The 17544-nt window shown below is 33.4% G+C and overlaps 1 protein-coding gene across 2 annotated transcripts in view; it reads left to right on the plus strand.

Annotated features, from left to right (window-relative positions):
- Positions 1-17477, plus strand: part of LOC149483667 (uncharacterized) — a 36612-nt gene extending 19135 nt beyond the window's left edge. For both annotated transcript variants that reach the window (XM_089702825.1, XM_089702826.1), the window contains exons 5-6: positions 15603-15713; positions 16182-17477. In XM_089702825.1, the coding sequence (XP_089558951.1) occupies positions 15603-15713; positions 16182-17129 (1059 nt within the window). In that variant the 3' untranslated portion in view covers positions 17130-17477. The remainder of the gene's footprint in view (positions 1-15602; positions 15714-16181) is intronic.
- Positions 17478-17544: the final 67 nt, after the last annotated feature.

The raw sequence follows: 17544 nt of genomic DNA on the forward strand, positions 1-17544 counted from the left end.
TGAAGTATCGTCAAAATATGTTTTATAAAAATACTAGAGGTCTACCCCGGCTTCGCCCGTGGTACATATTTCGCAATAAAAGGTAGCCTATGTCCTTTCTCGTGTATCATAATATCTCCATACCAAATTTCATGCAAATTTGTTCAGTAGTTTAGGCGTGTTTGAGTAACAGACAGACAGACAGAGTTACTTTTGCATTTATAATATTAGTATGGATTATTTCTAAGGAGTACGTATGTACTTACATTAAAGCCAGCGAGCTTGCCTGGTAGAGAAAGCGCCTCGCTATGTTATTGTTGGGACAAAATAAAAATATAACCAGTCACATGGGGTATGGTTTATCTATAATATAAAAATGAATCCCAAAATGTGTTGGTAAGCGCATAACTTGAGAACGGCTGAACCGATTTCGTAAATTCTTTTTTTATTATATTCCTTGAAGTACGAGGATGGTTCTTACGTAGAGAAAACGTAAATATGTACCACGGGCGAAGCCGGGGCGGACTGCTAGTCTTATATATAAAAATGAATCGCAAAATGTGTTGGTAAGCGCATAACTCGAGAACGGCTGAACCGATTTCGATAATTCTTTTTTTATTATATTCCTTGAAGTACGAGGATGGTTTTTATGTAGAGAAAACTTAAATATGTACCACGGGCCAAGCCGGGGCGGACCGCTAGTTTAATATACAAATTTATTAGCCATATTATCATTCTTATCGTTAAATAAATAGCATATTAAGTGCATTTAAACAATCATACATGACAGCTAAAATATAAGTACTGGCTAAATGGGTAATCAAGTAAAAATTGTCTATGATTTTGGAAATAATTAAATTCGGCTGAGTAGTTACAGGGGTACCTCCTACATCACGGATGAATTCTACACATACCCGTGGCCCCGTCGTTGATGCGGCTTGACGGAACACAGTGGGGTTTTGGTCGGTAGGAATCCGACATAACCCACGGCCTCTTCCCCGGAGGCCGTGGGTATCTATGCAAGATTTCCCCACTAAAAAAAAAAAAAAAAAAAGGGGTACCTCCTACATAGATACAATTCAGGTTCTATTATATATTTAGTTAAGGCTTAGTCATAGGGTTGTAATTTGGTTGTAATATTGATATTGAAGCAGAAATTTACGGTTGAAAAATTATTCCGAGTGAACAATGAATGTCAATGACCCTGAACTTTTAAACATTTTCTAGCGATAGTTTTTGGACCGGAATTAATGCCTAGAAATAACCAGTATTTCGTACCTTTGTACTATGTTCAGTAATCAGTTTGTGGTTTCGCTTGCCTTACGAAAAACTATTTGTTTATTTTTTGTTATTATTTGCTGCATTAAGAACAATACCAACAAAGCAATTTGTAAAGACCTGATAGAAGATACCTTCTCCATCTCACGAAATAAAATTTATGGGGTCGAAATAGAGGTTGGAAACATTACCTATCTGAATAGGCTGTCACGTGATATTATAAAGCACGCAACCAAAGCAATGAAAAAAAAAATCATGAAAAATAAACATTAAAAAAAATTGTCTTGTAATTTAAACTTATTGGGTGCACTGTAGCCCCAAAATCTATATGTACAGTGTTCCTATCCTCTAGTACTTACGAATAATGACCGGCTTCACACTCACACACACATACACACACACACGCGATACACACAAGGACATTTTTTCACATTAGTGCATTAATGACGATACGGCCGAATATGGTGCGCGAAATTCTGATTTGTTATTTTGGAATATTTTTTATATATCTATAATAATAATACTAAAGTTTATTTGTATTTTTTATAATCTTACAAAAAGTAAAAAGGATAACAAATGTGTATGCAGGATTTTTATAAAAATACTTCGATTAAATAATGTATAATTTTACTGTTAATAATACGATATTTAAATGTCTTGGTTTTTGAGTCTTATCCTTATCTCTTTTGTTTTTGATGAAGATGACGATATTTTGATTACACAATTACGCCCAAAGAAAATATACTACTACAATAATAGAAATTAGACTTGCTGAGTGTAGTTTAAAGATTGATGTAGTTTAACTAAGTGGAAATGACGGCACTTTCCTATTTGAACATTGATTGGCATTCTATTATTATAAAGCGTCTCTTCGTATTATTGCACAGGTTTAATATTCCAGTTAATTTATTCAATAAATATATAAATAATAAAATTAAGGACAGAAAACAAATAAAAAAGTCATAAAGAAAATTCATCGTTCTCATTCACAATAAATGTCTAACTTTACGAACCTAAAATAACTTCCAAATCCATCATTAATATCTGCCACACTGCACAATAATATTATGATTTGCTACGTCATGTTTATGATTCTTAAAGTTAAATTTGAATTCAATGACCTTTCAGAGATGTGGCTTAGTGCTTAGAGTCAAGGGTTTACACAAGGACATAACAATTCTTTGGCATCACTTTTTTATATGGAAAATTGTACAGAGTTCGTTGCTGGCTCTTGTATAGAATATCTGCTTTAACAATTTGTCATCATTGTTTTCTATGTATTATGACGATTAAAAAACGATACGAGTTATAAAAACATGTTTGAATATAAATAAGTTTTAGTTGAGTTTCAATGGAGAGTAGAATTCATTAAAATTTTACAAAACGATATACAACTACCAATCTGTACTTGACCGTGGTGAACGTGGTGGATTAATTCCTATAATATCTTCATATGAGGCGAAATAAAGGCGAGAGGCTAGATAAAGTTTAAATACTCAAGCTTTAATGGTCAAAGCGTGTTGACCTGATATTGATGCTTGAAATAGAAGTTGAAATAAAGTTTGTTTTCATACTGCAGATAATTTTAAGCATAGATTCACTTTTTTAATTATTCGACTTCAAGTTCAAATAGGTGATTTTGTATGCAGCAATAGGTTTTTATAAATAAAAATCTTGATAAAAACTTGTTTGAGAACTATTAAAGCAAATATTCAAATTCATATTAAATTGTATCTTTAACTCAATGACTTACTTATATGCAATTAATTATATATTTATTTTTGTATTTGTAATCGCTATTTGAGTGTCAAATCAATCCAAAAGCGACACAATCTGATAGAGTACAAACATGTTAAAGTCGAAAATGACTAAAACTAATACTAGTTAATACTACCAAATTATTACATTCACACATACACGTCGAATTGGTAATAAACGAACATTTATATCTAAAAATACTACTGTCATAATCTTCCCTACACATCCTCATTATTTAATCACATTTTAAGTTAACCACCTATTTTTAAACCAGTTTAAAAGTTACACCATCTCTTGTCAGGCGGGTTGTACAGCAAATTATTGCCAAAATTTCCCTTCGTACTTTCCACGCATGTGTGCGTGCTCGGGCCGGTTTCGAAAGTGCACTTAGGTACCTATAGGGCATTTTTGGAACCGCTATTTATGGATAGGTTTAAGACTTTTATGTACTTTTATGTGGTTTGGTCGGGTTATAGTTAGCTGAGTTACATTTATGTGTTCAAAGGAAGAGTATTAGAGACCAATAGGTGTGCAATATTATGAAATACTTGCTGATAAAAAACACACAATAGCTAGCCACTACATTGCTTATGATATGTTATTCTGGTACAAAAACTATACTGCTGTCTGCTACCTATGTTTCTTCAAAATTCGGTTAGTAATATTTGCGTGATTGAATAACAAACATTCATATTATGTCCATCAAAATAGCTGAACTTTCATATTCATAATATCAGTATAAATGATTACGTGTTCTTTGTATTAATCATTTGGTTAAGCTTATTATTGTTTATAGCTTCTAGGTGTAGGTATTTTTTAAATCTTAAAATTTCACGCAGTCGTAATTTTAATTAGTTGTGTTAACTACACCATTCTTAAACTAATTATCTTATGAAATGGATATTGAGGTTTTCAAAATAATGTTTCCTTTCTTATTATCTGAATAGTTTAGGGTCTTCGTTCTAAACTATTTTAATATACGAACGCTACAGAAGGGTACGAATTTAGAAAAGAAATGTTATTATAATTTATGAAAACTATTTCATCGATCTTAACACAAACCAAATGAGATACTTCAATAGTCTTGTGAAAATAATATATAAATGCATTTTAAATCCATGAAAAATTCTTTAATTTTTTAAGAAAAACATTGTGAAGCATGAAATGTTAATTAGAGAAATTTTAATGATTCACAAAACATAAGTGTACAAAATTGTGTAATTGTTATAATTGCGTATACAACTCTCACAGAAATGCACTTGTTGCTAAGACTAGCCGTTCGTCCTGGATTCGTCCCAGTTGACCAGGGATAAAAAAAAAGAAAAACATAGCTCGAGGGCCTCGGTACAGATAAAGCTTAATAATGTTAAAAGTATTTAAAAAAGCAAGGATAATTTTTAAACTTCATATAAGAAATACCGATGGCAAGAAGGTACTTAGATAAAGACCGACAAGACTAATAAAATATTTTTGTAACAAAAACACTCAAGAAAACTGCCTTTTTAGAAAATACTAAAACGATTTGAAAAATGTTGTAGTTAACATTCAAAAACGTTGTCGCCTTGGCACATATTTCGATTTTTTATTTAACATTTTATGAGTACATTTTCACTTTATTTTTACCACTAGTTAATTTTCCGGCAAACTTTCAGCAAGTAGCTTTCTACGGATCAACGAATTTCCTAAATAGTTTCAGTCGTTTTTGAGAAACAGCTTTGAACGAGTTTATATTATACATTTATTTTACACTAGAGGTCCGCCCCGGCTTCGCCCGTGGTACATATTTCGCAATAAAAGGTAGCCTATGTCCTTTCTCGGGTATCAAAATATCTCCATACCAAATTCATGAAAATTGGTTCAGTACTTTAGGCGTGATTGAGTAACAGACAGACAGACAGAGTTACTTTCGCATTTATAATATTAGTATGGATTAATATAAAGAGTTTTTTAGTGTGTTCATAGCGATAACCGAAAATGAAACATTTTTAATATTTGAACGTCTCAATAAGCAAAATATTAACTAAATCGGAACTGTAATTGGTAAACCAAATAACCGAGCATGCCGATTGAAAAGGGGATTTCATAGCCACTTCATCGTAAATAATAATAAAATTAAATAGTTTTTAAACAGGTAGGTTTTAATTTGTGCTGATGTTTTAATTTGTGCCTCATTATTTTACAAGGCAGTTTAAATTTGATAAATTATTAAATTTTTTTCGAAATACATTCAAGAAAATAGGTACATAAAACGAATTACAATGATAGGTACAATTTTCGAAATTATTTGTACATGTTCTTGTAGGTAAAATAATAATTAGAGAAATAGGTTGGTCAAATTCTTCTACTATTTTACAGAACTATATTATTTTAATTTTTTTTTATTAAATTTAAATATAATTTTGTTTGGAATTCCCTTAAACAGCAGCTTCTTTGTTTTGAAGTAACGGTAGGTCTGGTTTGCAAGTCGAAAGGTATGACTGTACAAACGGATGTATATTTAGTCGATTTCTCTAAATAAATTGGTGAAAATCTATACTGAGTAATTTGAATTGTAGTTACTTATGTCAATAATAACTGCTCACCTTGGCTATGTCCAGGAAAATCCGGGAAAAAACTGCAAAGCAAATTCGATCACACGTCATGATAATATTGTAGAATTTTTCAGGAGAGTGTAGTTTAAAAACTATTAAGTATTTTTTATTTGCGTTCTTTCAGGGATATCGTTTAATGACGATATATCTTACAGCTATAATACAGTAAATCCATACTAATATTATAAATGCGAAAGTAACTCTGTCTGTCTGTCTGTTACTCAATCACGCCTAAACTACTGAACCAATTTGCATGAAATTTGGTATGGAGATATTTTGATACCCGAGAAAGGACATAGTCTACTTTTATTGCGAAATATGTACCACGGGCGAAGCCGGGGCGGACCACTAGTACATAATATATCTCTTTATATTATACTAAATACGTAAAAGACCATTTATATTAAAAGTAAAAAAATATCCCGTTTTCAGTTAATTGAATTCTTCTAAAACTTTGAATCAATGTAGAATATTTTACTTTCAAGAATTCACTCTATTAAAAGTTATAAAATACTAGCGGTCCGCCCCGGCTTCGCCCGTGGTACTTATAAAAGATAGATGTTGGCCGATTCTCAGACTTACCCGATATGTATATATATGCACAGAAAGTTTCATGAGAATCGGTCCACCCGTTTCGGAGGAGTATGCAGACTAACATTGTGACACGAGAATTTTATATATAAGAAGATTTAGTCATTAACAAACTTTACAAAAGAAAATTTTTATTTAAAGAAAATTTTTTGTTCATTACAAAAAGATTTGAACAAGCTTTAAAAGTTTAACTGGGACGTCAAATTACAGAATAACAAATTATTATGGCTCACTGTAGTTTAAATAGAAGAGAACTAAAAACTTAAAATTTACTGTAGTATAACTTCAATATTTTACAGCTTTTCTTACATTGAATAGTGAACTTACTTAACTTAATTCAAAACTAAATTTTGTAATTGATGGACCACTCTATTAACACACAAACAAAATAATAATACCTATATTTATTTCTAGCTTGCACGATTTGGTTCGCGTGTACGGAGATTCAAATTCAAAGTCAATCTTCAAATAAGTTATAGCTTACAGCTTGCATATGTGTTGCCTATAAAAAAACCATAAAATATCATCAAAATCCCACCAATATTTTTTGCTTGAAACCCGGGTAAAAGACAGTCTTGATGCAATTTATGTATTACTAGCTTTCCGCCCGCGGCTTCGCCCGCGTTTTGAAAGGAAAACCCGCATAGTTCCCGTTCCCGTGGGATTTCCGGGATAAAACCTATCCTATGTGTTAATTCAAGTTACCCTCTATATGTGTGCTAAATTTCATTGTAATCGGTTCAGTAGTTTTTACGTGAAAGAGTAACAAACATCCATACATCCATACAAAATTTCGCCTTTATAATACCTAGTATTAAGATTAAGATGAAAAATGAAAATTGTTAAGTTGAAACTGCTTTCCAAACGAGTTAATATTAAATGATGTATTTGTGTTAAAAGCGCTTCTAAAGGCTTTGAAGACTTTTTTAGTGGAAGGTATAAGAGATATCACTACATAGGATAAAACAAAGTCGCTTTCTCTGTCCCTATGTCCCTTTGTATGCTTAAATCTTTAAAACTACGCAACGGATTTTAATGCGCTTTTTTAATAGATAGAGTGATTCAAGAGGAAGGTTTTAGTATATAATTTATTAGGTTTTAGACAAAGCGTAAGCTAGTCAGTAATAAAACAATAGTGTGCTTGAAATAGTTTGCAAATGCTACACCAACAACCTGGCTTCGAATCCTGGACGAATGAATCAAGCATGTCCTCATTTACAAGCTTTCACCGTAAAGCGCAGTTTCCAGTGATTTGGCATAATTCACTTTGATTGCTTGTCATTATTTCATCGTCATGTTGCGTAAGGTATGCAGGTATGGCTTTTTATTTATGACATGAGTACTAAAATCTACTAAGTAAAATTCTTAGCTCATACTTAATAACGGCATTTGTCGGGGAGAGAGTCCTTATAAATATTTTAATTTCAGTAGTTATATTTGTAGTTAGTGACAAAACGCCTGTCCCCGTATTTGGTTAATTATTATTTTAATATCGGTCGGTTAAAAGTTCGGTACTTATCTTTACTTCCAAAGATCCATACTAATATTATAAATGCGAAAGTAACTCTGTCTGTCTGTCTGTTACTCAAGCACGCCTTAACTACTGAACCAATTTGCATGAAATGTATAAAGATATTTTGATACCCGAGAAATAGACCGGACTCTCAGTGGAGTTTCGTTTGCAAAAATACCGGACCTAAATGTGACTTCTGATATATATTGTATAGATCCCAGACATCCTATAGACAGATGTTGCCAACCAGTTTTGTGGTCCCCCTCTCCCCACAACGGTAATTAAATATGGCATACAAAGAAAAAAATAAAAATTTCCAAAACATGCCGCGTGGGGTATCAAATGAAAGAACTTATTGAGTAGATCACGAATATATAGCATACTATAACATTTCTTACACTTTCTCTAAGATTTTTTAGAAAATTTACGAAAATGGTCCATTTTTGAGTTAACTTTAAACCACGATAGATTGAAAACTCATGAATATATTTTTTAAATTATTATTTTAAATAATTAACAATAGTCCATTGTTTACGATTCAATAGTTCGTACAGTGAAATAGTTGCATGGGGGAGTGGGGGGAGCATTCAAAGATGGCGAGTATATTTTCAAGTTTAGAAGAGGCTGATGAAGTTAAGAGGCTGATTCAAGAATGTTCTGCCATATTTTTCATTCTGTCAAACACAACGACAGTGCAGAGATAATTATTCTAAGCCCTGACATCGATATTTTTGTATTAGGCCTTTATTTCTGGCATAAACTTGAAAATATACTCGCCATCTTTGAATGCTTCCCCCACTCCCCCATGCAACTATTTCACTATACGAACTATTGAATCGTCAACAATGGACTATTGTTAATTATTTAAAATAATAATTTAAAAAATATATTCATGAGTTTTCAATCTATAGTGGTTTAAAGTTAACTCAAAAATGGACCATTTTCGTAAATTTTCTAAAAAATCTTAGAGAAAGTGTAAGAAATGTTATAGTATGCTATATATTCGTGCTCTACTCAATAAGCTCTTTCATTTGATACCCCACGCGGCATGTTTTGGAAATGTTTATTTTTTTCTTTGTATGCCATATTTAATTACCGGGGTGCGGGGAAGGGGACCACAAAACTGGTTGGCAACATCTGTTTATAGGATGTCTGGGATCTATACAATATATATCAGAAGTCAGATTTAGGTCCGCTATTTATGCAAACGAACATCTCCTTGGAGCCTGCTCTAAAAGGACATAGGCTACTTTTTACCCCGAAAATAGGATAGGTTTTATCCCGGCAATCCCACGGGAACGGGAACTATGCGGGTTTTTCTTTGACTGCGCGGGCGAAGCTGCGGGTGGAAAGCTAGTTATGAAATAAAATAGGTATAAATTCAACATGACAGAGATGTATTTATTTATACCTACTAGAAGGTCCCCTAGACTTAAATAGATAAAGAATATTTTTATCAAACGTTCGAGCGAAAGATTCATCTTTTATTCCTGCTTCAAGATCAAAAAGGTCTAAAGAAATAACTTAACCTATTTTCTTAGATTTTAAATTTATGTCAAAAGGGAAAGGCTCTACGGTTATTTATTTGAGACATTATAGTTAACGATATAAAATCAAATTGCTAAGAAAAAATAAGAAAGTATGGCATCTTCCGGGTGCGGCGAGATAATCCAAGGGCTGAGGAATGCTGGTACCGTCAGCAAAAAAAGACCAGCTGCAATGAAACATTATTTTAAATACTTGAAGTAAAGATTCAAATATGAATTAATGACGATTCAAAAGTGCTTCTAGAAGAAGTCTAAATGAATAAATAAATATTTGAGTTTGAGTTTGAATATAACATATTGATGATATGAGATAATATGAAACTATTGTATGCCTCAAGATGAATATTGTATTTTTTGTTGCTTTTGTAACAATTGTAGAGAATTTCGACATTTGATGTCGAGCAGTAGCAGTAGATACCTGCAGTATCTAAAAGCAATAGGTAGGTATAATATTTTTAAAGCTTACCTAAAAAAACATTCATGCATAAATTCACCCTGAAAATACTTTTCATATTTTGAGCAGGTTAATTTATATAAATGTATAAAGAATAGAAAAAATTCGATCACGAGGCGGGACTCGAACCCGCATCCTTTCGCGCCATTCCGGGGCGGATGCCTGACCAACTCAGCCACTCGTGACCCGCCAGAGCAATCGAATTTATTCTATTCTTTCAGTTTTATGTGTCTGGAGGGACACACAATAAATTCGATTGCTCTGGCGGGTCACGAGTACGAGTGGCTGAGTTGGTCAGGCATCCGCCCCGGAATGGCGCGAAAGGATGCGGGTTCGAGTCCCGCCTCGTGATCGAATTTTTTCTATTCTTTATAAATTTATATTTATAAAGCATTTGAATGCCATAAAACCAAAAATATAAATTCAACAAGTTAATTTAATTATCTTTATATAGAAAAATATTTACAAAAACGGTGTCCCAATTTATTTTCCATCGCTACATCGCCCGAGGGCTGCCTCGTGGAACGGGTTTTAGTCCCAACAAATATATCTTAATCAGAAAGGAAACTGTAATGTATCGATTTGAAATTAAATAACCGGCAACACTGCCTGTTGAAATATAAAATGAGACAAATAAGTAGTTTTAAATTATTTTTATTTAGGATATAATATATGAGATACGTGGGTGGTGTAGAAAAATACAAATCTAGATTTCTACCGCGGCTTCGCCTGAATTTTCAAAGAAAATTCATAGCATCCGCATAGTTCCCGTTCCTGTGGGATTTCTGGGATAAAAAGTAGTCTTATTCGGGGTCTTCAGCTACCTACATACCAAATTTCATTGTAAGCGGTTCAGTAGTACTTAATTTCGTGAAAGAGTAACAAACTTTCGCATTTATAATATAAGTAGAATTGGAATACCTAGTTATTGATTTTTAAAGATCCCAACTATCTTCATCAGCCTTTATTTATTCCACGAACCTTCCTTTCATCATTTTTGATCCCATATGTGTTTCTTCTCCCAACCACATCCTTCAAAATGTCACCAAAATCGGTTCAGCAGTTTAGCCACAACGACTTTCACATCCACAACATTAGTATGGGTAAAATAACAAGATTAATTATGTTCGAATACGTTTAATTTGTAACTCGTGAAAGTTACTACAAGTTGTCGTATCGATTTCTCATAATATCGCCTGACATAACTCGATAATGAATTATGAATTTAAATTAATATTATAATTGCGTTAAAAATTCGTGTCATATATTGGTTAACGTAATATTATCTATATTATAATGTAGTTATTGAGTGTTTGTGACTAAACTCCTCGGAAACAGTTATAGCGATTTTCATGAAATTTTTCGTGTTGTGTAGATCTGAGAAAAGTAGACATGGCAATAATACAAGCTGCCATATGTACAATTTGCTTTGTTACAGCTTTTTTTCTTAATTTTATTACACCAATTATACAATAAAGAATAAATAAATAAATAGGTCGTAAATTTTTATTTACGAATCTTCAATCTTGTCAAAAAAATGTCTCGTTCTGGCAGGACATAGAAAGCTGATCACCTACTTGTCCCTAAAGAAAATCGATCAGTGAAACAGATGTATAATGCATCTGCCCCTTACCCCACCAGGGGACATGGGACTTCACTCACTACAATCTTGTAAAGATAGTTGGAATATACATATTACTAGCGGTCCGCCCCGGCTTCGCCCGTGGTACATATGAAAAATAGATGTTGGCCGATTCTCAGACTTACCCGATATGCACAGAAAATTTCATGAGAATCGGTCCACCCGTTTCGGAGGAGTATGCAGACTAACATTGTGACACGAGAATTTTATATATAAGATTATCTAAAAAATTGATCGTAAGCTACTCGAAATAAATACTTACCCATAATATCTTGTATGTACTTCTTTGTTCATATAAATTTCTGCAAATAAAAAGTAAGGTTAGCCAATTAGCTGAAAAATAATACACAGACAGACGGAAAAACATCAATTGCTTATTTAGGCTACGCGCAGACATACAGCGTTCTGCGTTCTGCGTTCCGCGTTCTGCGTTCTGCGTTCGTCAGTTCTGCGTTCTGCGTTCTAGCGCACACAGGAGCCGTTCAAGACATTTGCGTTCTATTTCGTGACTCTCCGCACGAGAAACATGTCTCTCGAAAGTTCATCTTCCGAAGATGAAGCCTTGCTTTTGTGGAGTCTAGAGGAGTCAAAAAAAAGTAGAAAATGTTGGGTACACCCTATCAACACGAAACGAGATGATATGGGAGAATTTAGTATTCTTATCCCTGAGCTGCTTCAAGATGTAGAGAGATTTTATATTTATTTTCGAATGTCAATAAATAGCTTCAATGAGTTACATGACTATGTAAAATCTGAAATAGAAAAACAAGATACCAATTGGAGAAGACGGACCAGCCATAGCGAGAACGCGAGTTCTTTGTAATTCTGTACAGAGAACGCGAGAACGCAAGCGTTCCGAATGACCGCCGCGGTCTAACTGCGTTCTGTGTGCGCCGGCGCTATAGATCCTTCACATTACAAAGAACGCGGAACGCAGAACGTAGAACGCGGAACGCAGAACGCTCTCTGTCTGCGCGTACCCTTATTATATGTACTGGATAAGTAATGTACAGATACGCAAATAAATATGAATATATTATGTGAATAGAATATACAGTGTGGAAATTTTCGATGGGCCCTGGAGGGAAAGTACTTGAAATACTGAAGATAGCAAATTTTGTTGAAAGGAAACATTCCTTTATTTTTAAAAAGAAATAGAACTGCATTCAACGATTTTCGAAAATTCACTTGCATCGATCGAAAATTTCCATATTGTATACCCATCTGAATATATTATAATATAATAAATACTTATAACTTAAATATATTATGTTGGTGATGGTTGACGCCAATAAGAGATATTTAGATTTGTTTCTTATTGTTTTTCATTTCTTGTTTATTGTATGAAGATTGTATGCATTTTATTCTTTTTTTTGTCACACTGTCTCGCTACATAAACGTTTTTTTCTTTCTAACCATAAGCAAAACCAGAGCACGCAACTATATCATAATAATTATAAACCGTGCAAAAAGAGCAACATCGAAAAAGCTAACACAAAAAGATGCCTAAGTCATCAAAACCTCATAAAAGAATGCGGGGGGTGTCGCAGGGGCGCGGGGTGCAGGGTGCGGGGCGCGGGACTCCTGCGCAGGCCGACTGCCAAAAATCTAGTCAAACTGGCTCGTATAGTGCAACGCACTGAGAGATGAATGCGTTGGGGACAAGAGATCCGTGGAGTCGCTGTTGGTAGATTTATATTGGAAAATTTGAATGAACATTATATCGGCACGATGTGTGATTAACGAATGTACGTTGCATACTTTCATTCTTGTAAATTGTAATTTAGGGATACGCGTATCATTAAAAAAATGAAAACTTAAAATCGCAAGAAAATCTATACCATCTGATTGGATGTAAATAATTTATGGACGTAGTCTATCTTCAGTCTATTCATTCTACGGTTCTTAAATTGAATTTGTTGAGTGCTCTCGGTTATGAAATAGAATAAATACACAATAAACCATATATCTTATCAGGATACCTTAAAATATAAGTAGACAGATTACACATCTATATCTCTATCGAAGTACAAGAGGCAAATATGACAGCATTATAAAAAAAAATAAGTACAACTTAAAAAAAAATCCAACAGCGTCTCCACAGTTGCCACTGTCCAGCCGTTAGATAGTCCGTACGAAGTAGGTGCATCTAAAAAGTGCACGATGCAAGCGCTCGCGAAAAATTTTCGGCTCCGCGCGTCGCGGCAACGACCGGTCGTTGAACCCAAGGTAGGAGCTAGGTTTTAACACCTAAGTATTTTGTTGGTTTTTGGATATATAATATGAATGTTCGTCACGTGATTTTGATATTTGTGTTCTTTTTTCGATGGATTTGCGTGCGACGTTGCGTTGCTTTTCAGAAATTTCCATATCACGTTTCACCTAACGTATAGATAGTATATTTTAGTAACATTCTTTTTATTTTTAAAACTAACCTTTCTGAATTGATTTAGTTAGCAATAGCAGCGAAATGTAAATGAAATGTAGCCTAAAATATTTTATTATTAATTATTTAGTAACAACTGAAAATAAATATATAAAATATTTACATATTTATATGACTTATATTATCATTATCTATGCCTAAGTATTTTTAATTTTCACATTCTGTCCCTGTTACTTAAATTTTTCCGCGTAATTTACATTCGTGAATGCTTCACTCCTATTGGTCGTGTAAAGAAAACATATTTTTTTATCGTATATATATGTATAGATTATAATAGCCTAGGCTTTCTAATGGTATTTTATTTTCAAGTCGAATAAGTACTTTCTAATCGTTACAAACAAAAAAATGTGTGCGTGTACACACGTAAGAAGTGAAACTTCTTTATGACCTTATTTTTAAAAAAATAATTTACTTTATTTATATGCAACTTTACAGAAATACGTCGAATCAAAGATGACGCGTAACGGAAAAATGTCACGCGTAACGAAAAAATGTTACACTAAATTTTTTTCCAATCCCGATAAAGAAGTTTCACTTTAAAAATCCTCTCTATAATATTAGTATTGTCGTATATATGTTTGTACATTGCAATTGCAAAGGTCAAAGTGTCAACCACAAACTGACTATACCGTTTGTACTAATGATTCGTATTGATATATCATTCACCCTGGCCCACGCAAATTTGATCCAAAATGACTGGCTTTTAATGTGCAATAACTTTGGTGTAAACAAAAAAAAATTATGTGTTTGTTCAGGCAATATCTTCAACAGACGAACCGCGTCCGCGTTAAAATGTAGAAGCCCTTCTGGCTAACATTGAGAAACACCACACAAAAAAAAAACAGACGAACAAATATGTAAAATTCTTTCGCTTCCTGATAGGTTGGTATGCTAGAATTTTAATGAGTAATAAGTAGGTACATTATGTCTATCTAGACTATAATTTATATTCGATCAAATTTCGTATAGGTGGCCTTTTGTGTGAGAGTAACGAATACCGTGACAATTATTTTTGTTGTGTTTGTAGAAAATCCTTTTTTGGCCATTTATTTTTAACTAGCTGTGCTCCGCGGTTTTACCACCAGTGCTCCGCTCCTGTTAGTCTTAGCGAGATGATATACAGGGTGTCCCACTGTTGGTATACTAAGCTCAAAGGAGGTTATAGTTTTGCATACGCTGAGTATGTAAAAAATACTTAAAAAAATACAGACGAATTTTTTTTTTAAAAAGGTGAATTCTTAAAACTCTATGTGTACACCCATAACAAGCAACCCGCCCATTTTTGCCACTAGCACGTGAGCTATCGTTTAAGATTATATTTTCATAGACAAAATGCTCACATTAGAGAAGCGGTATATGACGGCTGCGCGAAGCTAGAGAAGAAAACATGGATTTTCAGGAAAAAATTATCAAAAAAAATTTAACGTAATTTTGTTGTTTATGTATTTTTTACGTGATCAGTGTATGCAAAACTACAAGTTCCTTCGCGCTTAGTATACCAATAGCGGGACACCCTGTATACACCGAAAGAATTTTTCAAATCGGACCAGTAGTTCCCGAGATTAGAGCGTTCAAACAAACAAACTCTTCAGCTTTATAATATTAGTACAGATAAGAAAGACAAACAGAATATTATATTATCAGAATATTATAGAAAACTTAACAATTATTGAATTTGCGCATTTTACAGGACGTCTCGGGTCAGCTTATTAAAAAAGCCTTGGCTTTATCCAGTGCTGGTCTCTCTATATCTGACTTAAGCATTAATACATATTTTCTTGTACTAAAATTTTCTTATTCCAGCTCAAATCAGACGATGGCGGTACGGACGGGGAGTCACCACCAGCCAACGGCTCTGTCTTTACCATGACGCTGAAGAACAATCACCTCATAGTGGAAACTGAAGAAAGAAGTGTAAGTATAAATATATTATCTATGTGACATGAAACTACTTACATAGCATGTATATGGAATCTTATCTTTATATATAAAAATGAATCGCAAAATGTGTTGGTAAGCGCATAACTCGAGAACGGCTGAACCGATTTCGATAATTCTTTTTTTAATATATTCCTTGAAGTACGAGGATGGTTTTTATGTAGAGAAAACGTAAATATGTGCCACGGGCGAAGCCGGGGCGGACCGCTAGTTTAATATAAATATCAAAATTCTTCAAAATTTTAAGATCAATACTTAAATTGTAAACAGTCATGAACGTGTACTGTAGCGAAATTATGTCATGATAGAAAGTTTCTTGATATAATTACCCATTAAGGAAAACTTAGTTCATTTCCTCGAAGTCATTTTACTCATATTTATATACTTACGTTTATTTTAATCAGTAAGTACCATTCTATTAATTTCTTACCGTTTACTTTCCAGGATATAATGAACGGTCGAGAAACAAAAATGAAATACTCCCCAGACAACGACGGTATCTTCGTCGTGGAGGTCCAACAATCAGCCGCTTATAGACCTAATAAAATTCACAATTCCCCTCCCCACGACCCCCAAATTTCCACCAACCAAGCTCTAATACACCGCGTACCAGAAGAACTAGACAAACGTATTATTGAAGATGATAGTGAACGAAGCAGTGAAAAGTTTGAAAGACAAGCCTTGGCCTTATCTAGTACTGGTTTATCTATATCAGACTTAAGCATGTCCTCTATTGGTTCTCATAACGTTAGCTATTCGTATGGCAGTCAAGTGGGTTATGAACAAGGACCATTTGGATACCCCATATATGCTGGTTATGATGTATCTAAAGAAGATACAGCAGATGCTCTAATTCACGACAATTCTCAAGAACCGTTAATTGGTAAAACACCTACAGATCCCGATAAACCAGTGGTCACTGCAGCTATTTTCAAACAAGACTCGATTATAAGCAATGATATTCTACAAGGACCAGGTTATTGTATCGAAGGGTCTTCAGATGGTCCCTTACTATCCGATGTTCAAGCTAGAGAAGTGAGTCTACAAAAGATACACGATCAAAAAGAAAGAAAACTTGAAAATGGAGTAGCTATACCCATCGCTGAGAAATTTGAAAGTCCATTGAAGACATTAAGTAGACCCGATGTTCCAAATGATGGAACGAAAATGATGGAAACGATTATAGAAGATAATCCTAACGATTCTAAAGGGAAAAGGTTACCAGCAATAAGATCAGATGTTTACGAATCTGTTAAAGAAGTAATACAAGCTGGATCACCAAAATTTGAGAAATTTAATAATGAAATGTCGCCAGGGGAAAGCGGTTTTGATAGTCCGCCAATGATAACTATTACTGAAGAGAGTGAAACCAAATCGGATGATACTAGTTAATTTTAAATTATGTAAATACGCTGGACGTTTAAGCTTCTGTGGTGGTTATCACTAATCTTTAAATTGTTTTTAAACTTTAAACTTATCAAAGTGTTGTATATATTTAATTGAAATTAAAGACTTTGCAAATGGTTTTGCTTTTTCTTTCGTTGATGATGTTTTTATGAATAATTTCGATTTAAAATGTTAGAACATAATGAACAACCAGAACTGTTTGTAAAGTTTTTAAGCTATTATAAACATCTAAAATTTTAAAAGGTTCTTGTGTTTTATTTTTTTCTATTTCATCTACCATTTAGAGTCTATTTCCTAGATAATAGTTAACGTTAATTTTCGGTTTCGTTCACGTTTAAAAAGGCTATTTCTTAGATTCTAATGTAGTTAAATTGTTACTTTATCTAAACAAGTCGATGAT

This window comes from Colias philodice, chromosome 13 (assembly GCF_061535455.1).
Source record: "Colias philodice isolate Cphi_HAF_F1 chromosome 13, ilColPhil1 Martin Lab GWU primary, whole genome shotgun sequence".
In the NCBI taxonomy this organism is placed as follows: domain Eukaryota; kingdom Metazoa; phylum Arthropoda; class Insecta; order Lepidoptera; family Pieridae; genus Colias; species Colias philodice.